We start from the raw sequence: 10,041 nt of genomic DNA, 5'->3' as shown, positions 1-10,041 counted from the left end.
GTTTTTATTTTTTCCGATTTCTCTAAAGTTACCAATTACGTCAAAAACATAAATTTGAGGCAAACTGTTCGAGAGCCATATGAGCCATCTGTGTGATCTTGTTATCCCTATCCCATTCAAAAGGCTGTCAACTGCTATATAGAGCCCTTACAGTTGCGAAATTGTCTCGTCTCTACTTGGCTATTTCTAGATTTTGCACTAAAGTGAACTCGAAAGAACGTCGAATGATTGGATATCGAGCTGAAGCTAAGCTAGCTAACATGGAGAGTACTTTGATACCAGGGCGAGCTCTATTTCAACTTGGCATTAATTCATAATATTTCCTTCCATATACTATATTTATGATAATGTATGTGAATAAAGAAATAAGATATTATTATGTGATTCGCTAATCAGTGACTATTGCAAAACTGTTAAAATATTCACCGCAATCTTTGAAGACCTTAAAAAGTTCCACAATATAAATGACGTCCCTGTTGGTATGCAAGCTTTGAGTATGGGGAAAAGGGCCTGTGTCATATTGATACAACCATCTTTATTGATACTTTGAAAACTAGCAATTCACTGTACCACTTGCGTTTTGGAATTGAAGGCCTTTTCTTCACTAAAGCGGACGCCGAGATTATCATGGAATGCTAACCTAAGAAAGGTTTGTGATGAAATTTTGGCCAAAAAACTCATGATGCGATGCTATGAAATAGCCCAGACCAGAGGCAACCGGAGCGTAATGAAGATGTTATTCAACAGAAAACAATGATCCTGTGTTTCAAGTTGTAAAATATTATAAGGTATTATGGTCATAGCATTGTACCTTACGTTTCATGCTCTTACGGATTGATCGTAACTCGACGTTCAATATAAGAGATCCCCCGAAGATGGTTTTAGGCAAATCGGTTCTAAGAAACTAACTGACGATACTGCCAGGCACAAAAGCCAGGGGACAGTGACGTTACTTACTGGTCACGGCTGTGTGTGTCGATATGCTGCATAAAAAAGATGGGTGGGTGCTTCAAACTCTTGTCATGTGTTGGAGTTTGGAATGTCAACTTGGATGAGCGGAGGGAGGAATAAACTCTCCGACATATCAAGAGGTCGTTAGATGCTTTCAAAGCCTTCTTGATTTTTTGCAGCATGTGCACTGCGAATGGACATGACCTGTTTGGAAAGGACGAAGGATTTAACAACTGGAAGTGGTTAATACAACGTACTCCCGATAGTTTAAGCTGAAGTTAAAATCGGTCAGTATTCTTTTACAACTGTCCCGGATTCACAAGGTGTAACAGTATGCTGCACATATCTTAATCGTCAATACATCCGTGATTTCCACTTTCTTGCGAGTCGCGAATCGAGAGCCTCATTGACAAGCTGCAAGAGTATTTTTACATGCCTTCTGTTGAGGATATTGCCTGTGGTATTCTGAGGAATCGCCGTGTGTCAGTCGCGGAGCCCATGGGTGACATTGTATACAACGAACCTTCTTCTTTTTTCGACTTGATCCCGCACCAATACCATGGGGACATTATTCCAAAATTTCGGCAAGGAAAGAAGGGAACAGCGGCAGTTAGAGCGTTGGTTGAACTTGTTTCGAATGAGGTTGCACCCCTTCTCATGTGGATGGTGTATTTTGGGGTCGGGCATCCTTACCGCTTTCCTGAGCTTCGACAGATGGCTTTCGCCGGCTCTCAGCGAAACGTTTACGTCAATGACACAACACGTCGCTTGCAGCTTTACAGTAACTATAACAAAAACAAGTCGTCGAACATCGTTCTCAAGAGGATGGACGGTGTAACTTCGGAATACTTATTCTATTTCATGACAGTGCTAAAACAGATGCAGTTCTGGGCTCTAGGTCCTGACTACAAGCCTATCAATATTAGCGTGGAAACTAGGGTTTTGAAAGAGAGTATCTCATCAGAAAAAAAGTCCGAAAGGGCCCTTCGTACTTACCTGTTTGTCGACACAGCGAAGGGCGATCTGGTTCCGTACAAGCTCTTTCGTAATCTTTTGGATGAACTACCAGAAGGAGACAGAACGAGGTTGAATTTTCGAGAACTGCGCCAAGCTATGTGTGGCGTGATAAGATATTACTGTAATATGACACTACAAGATCAGAAGGACCTTCACGAGTCTCTTGTTCATGAGCTAATGGCAAACCATAGCGTACTGACTGGGTTCGAAACCTATGCAGTTAACCACTTCAATATGTCTTCTCTTAGTGGTTCGGGAACGACAAACTTGCAACAGCGTGCTTCGGAAAGGTACATATCATGGCTGAATCTCGATGATGGAGCCAGTGTCGAAATGTGGCCATCGGATGACTTTGCAAACGAGAATTCGACCCGAAAGTTCAAACTATCATCGGAATACAGGCGTTATGAGGATCTGGAGGCTGCCGGTCGGAAAATCTTTGGCCCAGAGTTTTCATTTCGGGATGAAAACCAAAGGACAATCACCAATGATATTTACATGGGAGAGCTACCTTCCAGAGTAGTACATGCGCCAACGGGTTACGGTAAAACAGAGATGTTCCATCTGCCACTCATCGCACTAGCTTCAAAGAAAAACTGTAAGCACGTATCATTCGTCTTTGTACCATATACCGTCATTCTGGCGGACTCGATGAGGAGGCTTAAGAGCAAAAACCTTCTTCGAGTTAATGATGTTAAACATTTCATAGACACCGGATACGACGGAATAACAGATGTCTACGTCGGTGTTTTCGACGATCTTGCACAGACCCAATTTGCTTCCAGAATTGCTGAATGGGGCTACGCCAATAGCCTCAGATCAACAGAAAGAAAGATCAAGTTGGGTTATGCGATTATCGATGAGTTTCACAACTTTCACCTTGAGAAATATCGTAAGCCACAGTTCGAGCCGATTAAAAGATTGAGTTTTGACGGGTTTGAGAAGTTACTGTTTTTTAGCGCCACCGCTCCTGCCCAAATAGCTGACGCGGCCCACCAATCAATCGGATTCATAGGCCTAGAGAAGCCAGCCACGAGTTTGAGAGAGACTGTCTTGGCAGAAAAAGAGTGTATGAGAGGCATCAGGGGTTGTTCAACTCCCATGAGTGATCTAGTCCAAAACATTCCTTTGAGCCACGTTTATAAGGAGTTTAAGCATGTCTCTAAGCCTTATCAAGTGGCTTTTAAGCTCTTAAAATCTCTGTTCATGTATGAACCACAAGCAAAAGCTGTGGTCCTTTCAAATTCCAAGCGGATGGTGGAGTGGTTGGCGAAGGAGTGGGAGTTGGATTTCAAAATCGTTTGGATTCACGGTGAATTAAATGCGTCAGAGAAAGCTAGGCGCGCAGACTCATTCATTCGGAATCAGAAGGAGAATGTCCTCTTGGGAACAAAGCTGGCAACTGAGGGTATTGATGTGCATAAGTTGAAAATGGTCATTATGGTCGACTACAAGCCAACCATCATTGAGTTCCTGCAGGCTGGTGGTCGCCTAAGGACCTCTGGCATGCTATACGTACTGCTAGATCCGAAAACTGCCTTCAAGAGAGAAAAGTCTGACATGGCTCCAATGGATTTCGCATGCCCTACTACTCAAATGTCTCGATTTTATGGCCTACCTCTGCGTAACACGGACCTTCATCACTTACAGTGCTGCGGCTCAACTAACTTTCTTCCGGCAAATACAGAGCAGTTGGTACTGAGAGTCGCAAAGGCTGCCACAAATACTGCTTATGAGACAAAAAAGGACAAAGATGATCGTTTGACAAATAATAAGCGGAAAGCTCCTGATCTGCCCTTCCTCTCCATGGAGAAAAGAGGAATGAACAGACTTTTCCATAGAAATGGCCATTATACGAATATTTTCGATCATATGGGACATGGAGAGACGTTGGCTCAGTGTTTGCAACTCAACGGTATCAGTTCTCATTTCTGGCCATCGGGCACTTTGATAGAGAAAGGAAGCTGCCCTAACTGCCTGAAATTATCCGGACTGTGTGTGTGTCCACAAGACCCAATGACTTACAGGCAGATCGCTTGCGAGGCGCTTGCGGTTCAACGGATGGTACTAGACGATGAGCAGTACAAGAAGCATCTGGAAGAATCAAAACCGTACTTTTTAGATCCAGTTGGCTATCTGTTGATTTATGACAAAGCAAAACAAAACCTTTATGACACCGTCCGTTCGCAATATGTTTGGTTTGAGAATCTGATAAGGCGAAGGGTGATTGTTGCCGCAGAGTGCCTGCATGGCATGAAAAATAGTTCCTTGTTCAATTACACAGCAGAACAGATTGAGAACATTTATCTTGACAAACGGGCTTTCATGAAAGAGCAACAAACAGAAGCTCTTGAATACTTCTGGTGTTGGGAGAAACGTAAATGCGCAAAAGTTTGGGAAAGGGAAAGGTCAAAGGAGGGCACTAGCTTCGCTTCATCAATTGAAGACCATGGCACACATAATCGCTTATATAGTGATAAAGTGGACTGAGAAGGCAATTGTGAGGAAGATGCGCAGACAATGGGCCCTAACTTGGCCTGAGGTCCATCATGTCGCCTCTGGCGAAAGATCTCCCTGATAATCACGAAATGACTCTCTCTGGAGCATTTCATAACACCAACCAATATATGTTATAGCCAATAAATTTTTCTGCTCCTTGTCTCGGGTTACCCCATCATGGGTGTCTAGCTTCTGTTTGATTGTTCGATTGTGACCTCGTCGCCATTTTCACTTCGCGATGAGATCAAAAATCTTAACCCATAATGCAGATAAGCGTTAAACAATGAAGGGACGAGAGCCAAAGATGGGCCAGAAGAACGCCAATATGCCTAATCACTCTCGTTGAGAAATGCTGCTAACTATGGCCAGTCAGAGCAATCCAAGGTGTCCAGATCGGTAGTGTAGTGAAATGAATTGACAAATGTGATACGTGGGAAGTGGTTCAGTGAGGTACAAAGATCATTGTGCCGAACAGAGGTCTGATGAGCTTTTAGCGATTCTGTTAGCTTTGGAAGTCAATGACAGGTCGTGTAACCACAAGAAGGGAAGCACAAACCCAACTGAATCAATTCCGCCTAATACTTAACATGTTCAGCGGAAGATGCTAGCGTATCTAAGGGGATTTTCGAGTGAGGTTTATCGTGTGTTAAACATTTGTGGTATAAAACCATCTTTGTATTGTTAAATCTCAATGAGCTCAATGTGCAGAGACTGGCGAACTTGGAAATAACTGCATACGTCGCAGATAGCTCTGATTACCTTGGTGACTGAAAGATAATATTAATGATATCTTTGACAATGATGAGTTGCTTCAAACTTCCATCAATTGGAAACATCACATAGTGTTTGATGGGATAAAAATTCAATGCGGAATGAAATAGAGAAGAAGATAGGAGCGACTGACTCTGGTCTTTGTGATAAATTTCAACCGGACGTCACAAGGGTTTGATGTGGCTGACATACATCTTTGTTACACGTAAACTAGATAGTACGAATTGTGGTGTGATGAAGTCCTCTGACTTGTGAGTGCGCGTGAAGAACTTGGATTACAAAAAGTATCACTTGACAAGCAGGATATCTTGTACTTCGATGAAACGGAGCTGCATCGGAAGGATCCACTCAGACTCATCAATTCAAGAAAAGATTGAAAAGTGAATACGAAAGTTGCAAGGGCAAGTGGTTGGTTGCATGGTTAGGTGAAAAGACGAGCCACGATGTAAAAAGATGAGGATATTGGACAAGCAAGTCAAATATACAGGTCTGAGATATGAGGCCTCAAGAGAGAACGACAGAATGCTCTATTCGAGGGTTCCGTGCTGTGTGTGGCCAGGTCTCGCTGCAGGTCGCGCGGGCAAGGAATGAAGTACAAACGATTATTACTATCCGATCTGGGAAGTGCTATTACGATGTTATAAGATCTAGCAAAATTGTGTTTCATTGCAGTAAACTTAATGGTGTTCCGGCAATTAGTGCCCTGGGAAACTCGAATCAAAAGTTTTAAACGTTTCTCGGCCTTCAAAAGCAGGCTATTATACCGCATATCCTTGGTGCGGATGTGGTCGGTACTAAAATACTCTGTGTTAGGTTCTCATGATACCTGAGCGTTTGGTTATCGATCCTGAATATATTGGCATAAAATTTACTTGGTATTTATGGGCATGTGGCCTGGATGATTTCAGCTGGGCAAGAGCGCTGCTATCAAAGCCTGAGTAGAGCATATCTCTGGCATGTTGTTGCGTGCACAAGTTGCCCTTTATATCAAATATGTTGCGAGTTATATACCGCGCCGATTGTCTGTCCTGCAGGTTACGTATTGCTACTCCGTACTTACAGCCATAGTGAGGGTAGAAGCCAAAGCCTGCTTTACGTCCTTAATAGTTGACTGCGCTACCACTTTGATACGATGTAGAGGAGATTGTTTGACACCCGCCGTAACTAAAATTGCCCGACCGGGCTAGAATGCAACAAGGAAAGTTCTTTTCATTGAATGCACCCCATTAAATATTGACTTCATCATCTGATCCTCATTTACTTAACTAGGTGTGATCTACATAGTGATGTTGACCTTCCCAAGCGATGGTATTATTTGCTGGCTCAAATATGTCAATGATATCTTCAAAGTCATCTACATGATCTGTAACGAATAGTTCTGTGTCTACACCCTGTTCTTCTAGACACTCTAACCATTCGGTCAATAATTCTACTGTGCTTGTGTTCGAGTACGTGATGTAGTGCTGGAGATCTGCTGTACGGTATACTGCAACAGGCAGGTCTTCTGTCTGATTCATACACTGAGAAAACCTGGTGACGTTTAGTACATTCGATCTAACGGTCACTTGTGCGTCGTTAGCGAAAAATGGGTTCCTCGGCTGCGTTTCCACATCCCTCTTATTGAGTATTAACCCTTTGGCAGAGGATCTTAGCAGAAAGAGCAAGAAATAGTAATATCATATGATTTTTCCTGACCCGATACCAATCTTCGGAAATAGTTCGTAACCTTCTGGGCTTCCATCTTTTCATTTTGCACATTCTAGGATCGTAACTAGAAATTGGAAACCACGAGCATAGCGAATCCTTCGATGACACGCTCACCACTGGTAGTGTTAATGTTGTTAAGGCAACTCAAGATGAACTGCCAATCCTTGGCCCAAGCATGTCTTCCAACTTCATAATAGAATCTTAAATAGTAGGCATTCGAACTTGAAAGGACACTTATCCACCAATTGTAATGTCCAACAATCACCGTAAAATTAGAAAAAGCGCTTTCAAATCACAACTCTTGAGGTCTTATCACGAGCAGTTAGGCAGTATTCATGATCAGTCAGAATCAATAGTTCATCAAAACTATGAGCTGCTTAAGAGTGCTGCATCAAGTTAGCCACAAAATTTGTGCATGTAGTTTCTTTCTCATCAAACCAACCTAAATCAGGTAAATTGCTAGTTTTTAAAGCCTTTGTTAAAATAGCGTTTTTGATAAGAATCCTATATACTTTTTAATCGCTACATATTAAGTAATCTTTGAGGGGCTTATTTCATATGTATAATTTCAAAGTAAAATGGACTAGCTCAGGTGAACTCTTTAACCGCTAGTTGTTTTGACATTGAAGTTTGAGACAGTATAGACGTCATCGACTGAGCTACGCACTTCCAAAGCCCCAATAAAGTTACCGTCTGTGAGGAAAAAAGTATTAGTCGTTACAGAAACACCATCGTTTAGGTAGATCTCAGCAATATTTCTGTCCAAAATAGCATGGACCTTGAACACTGCTTCATTCTCTGATAAGAGTTCATAAGGTTCGACGTTGGCAGACATTTTATCGGAGTAAAATGAATTTTCCTTCATAGAATTGACATTACTATTGCCTCTGTTAAAGAAGAAGGCCTGGGCGTTGGCCTCGTAACCAAGTTCCAAGTATTCTTCTTTGTCAGTTGCTCCGATCAGCTTGACAGTTAGAGCAGAAAAATCTTTCTTACCGACATTACTCTTGTTGACCGTCCATTCAAAAGACAAGTCCAACAGCCCATGAGCACTCGAGCTTAAGTTGAAGAAGAGTTGGTCGTTTTTCTTGATGTTTGTGGCATTTGTTTGGATGGACTGGTTCAATCGCAAGGCGTCGTAGTTAATAATAGGCTCGCTGAACAGATTTAGCTGGGCGGCCTCACTGTTTGGCTGGTATTCTCTAAGACTGAAATTACGCACCAAGGACATCGACCCCCTCCAAGGATATGTTGGAACATACGCAGCGTAATCCCAGTTAGAAGCCCATGCCAATCCCAACACATCGTCGTTCTCAGTCGCAGAAAAAGTTTGTAAAGCATAATAATCCTTACCGTAATCCAGCAATCTGGTCTCAGCAGTGTCTGGAGTGAATACTTTACCATCAAAATCACCAACGAAATATTGCGTGAAAGAGCCACCCATGGGTGAGCCAGGGTTGATACTTAAAAACATCACCCACTTGTGAGTAACACCACTGCTGACCAAAGAAGAATTTCCAACAATGGGTACCTTAGCCAAGCCCGGGCATTCATACTGATAACCTAAGAAGCCATGACGAGTGAAGTTCGACTCCAGCTCCCAGCTCTTTAGATCAGACGAGCTGAAAATCTGCACAACGTACTCATGCGAACGTGTAGCGGTCATGACCCACTTTTCAGTCTCCTCGTGCCAGATAACCTTAGGATCTCTGAACTGGGTGGAGTTACCGTCTAGAACCGGATTGTGCTCGTACTTCTCAAAAGTGTACCCGCCATTCAACGAGTAAGCAGCAAACTGTCTTTGAGAGACAGGCGAATGTTCAGTGTAAAGTGCCACGACTCTCTGCTCAGGGTTGATAGAGTCGTTGAAGAACCCAGAAGTGTTGTTACGATCAACAACAACACAACCCGAAAAGACGCTAGAGTCATTACTCGAAGGGGAGAGCGCATCAGCATGCTCGGTCCAAGTGGTCAAATCCTTCGAAGATGCGTGGCCCCAATACAACGGTGAACCCCACACGGTATCATTCGGATTATACTGGTAGTAAATGTGCCAAGTGGACTCCGAGCGATCGTAAAACAACCCATTAGGGTCGTTCATCCAACCAGCCTTAGGCGTATAATGGACCAGAGGACGAGAGACAGACTCTGCGGATGCATCATAGTACATTGCACCAAGAACACTTCCAAATACGGCGCATCCACTAAAAGTTTTTTCAATGAGACAATCATTTTGAATTATTTTTTTAATTTGGGGTTATAGAGGAAACTCTCTCTAAATTTCCAACAGAAGATGAGCTGAATACGTCTCTTTTAATACTTTTTCTTTCATCACCCCAGAATGAATACGATGACAAGGTGGGTGCAATGGGCCATAGCGACAGCGAGCATTTCAAGATCGACTGACGGATTCCAGGGACCAAAGAAGATTTTCAGATCCACACCAATCTTGTAGATCAGTCAGCTGGCGTGCAGTAAACAAGCTTATGTGCGAAGGGGCAAATGTCTCTTTTGGGACATGCGGGGGGATGACAGCGAAAGAGCGTTTGAGCGAAGAAAAAACACAGAATGACGTAATCGACTTTTTCAGTTACTACGAGGACCCTGTCAGCTGGCTGTGAGCACTTTGGAGCTGGAAGTCACTCGGTTGATTTCGTCGTAGCTGGGACAGCCCGCGACGTCAGTCGATGGCGCGGTCGTTAGCTACCACGGGCTTCAGCAGATGCTCGTTTGCCCCGCCAACGATTGAGGTGGGGGATCAAGTTTTGAATAGATGCATTCTTCTGATCAAAATCAGATGGGTATGGGAGAGTATTTTCTCGCCTGATAAAGAAGCTTGATTCGCTTTGCAAGCATTTAAAAAGTGATGTTGGGTCCGTTGAGCATTGTATGTAGGTGTCGTAGGACTGAGAAAAGCTCTACCGTTCTTGAGCGTCTCGACTTCTCTATGTCTCAGAGGATTCCTGCAAGGTAAAAAGGAAGGTAATCATCGCCTTCTCCAGATCCCCTTTTGAGAAGACCGGGTCGAATCTAAAAGCCGAATCGAGTTAAGTTGCCGTTCAATAAGAATTTGACTTTGGTGTGTGAAAATGGTTT

General features: G+C 43.2%; 2 protein-coding genes across 2 annotated transcripts; one reads left to right on the top strand and one right to left on the bottom strand.

Annotated features, from left to right (window-relative positions):
• Positions 1-1,383: 1,383 nt before the first annotated feature.
• On the top strand, positions 1,384-4,458 carry TDEL0E05770 (DEAD/DEAH box helicase; the record flags this gene model as incomplete). Its single annotated transcript, XM_003681983.1, has 1 exon — positions 1,384-4,458. The coding sequence occupies one exon, from the start codon at positions 1,384-1,386 to the stop codon at positions 4,456-4,458; it is 3,075 nt and encodes a 1,024-aa protein (XP_003682031.1).
• Positions 4,459-7,546: 3,088 nt separating this feature from the next.
• On the bottom strand, positions 7,547-9,115 carry TDEL0E05760 (glycoside hydrolase family 32 protein; the record flags this gene model as incomplete). The annotated part of the gene is made up of 1 exon (XM_003681982.1): positions 7,547-9,115. One exon carries the CDS (start codon positions 9,113-9,115, stop codon positions 7,547-7,549), a length of 1,569 nt encoding a protein of 522 aa, XP_003682030.1.
• Positions 9,116-10,041: the final 926 nt, after the last annotated feature.

This window comes from Torulaspora delbrueckii, chromosome 5 (assembly GCF_000243375.1).
Source record: "Torulaspora delbrueckii CBS 1146 chromosome 5, complete genome".
Classification (NCBI taxonomy): Eukaryota; Fungi; Ascomycota; class Saccharomycetes; order Saccharomycetales; family Saccharomycetaceae; genus Torulaspora; species Torulaspora delbrueckii.
Note: the sequence above shows the minus strand (reverse complement) of the source record. Positions and strands in the feature narration are given on the sequence as shown.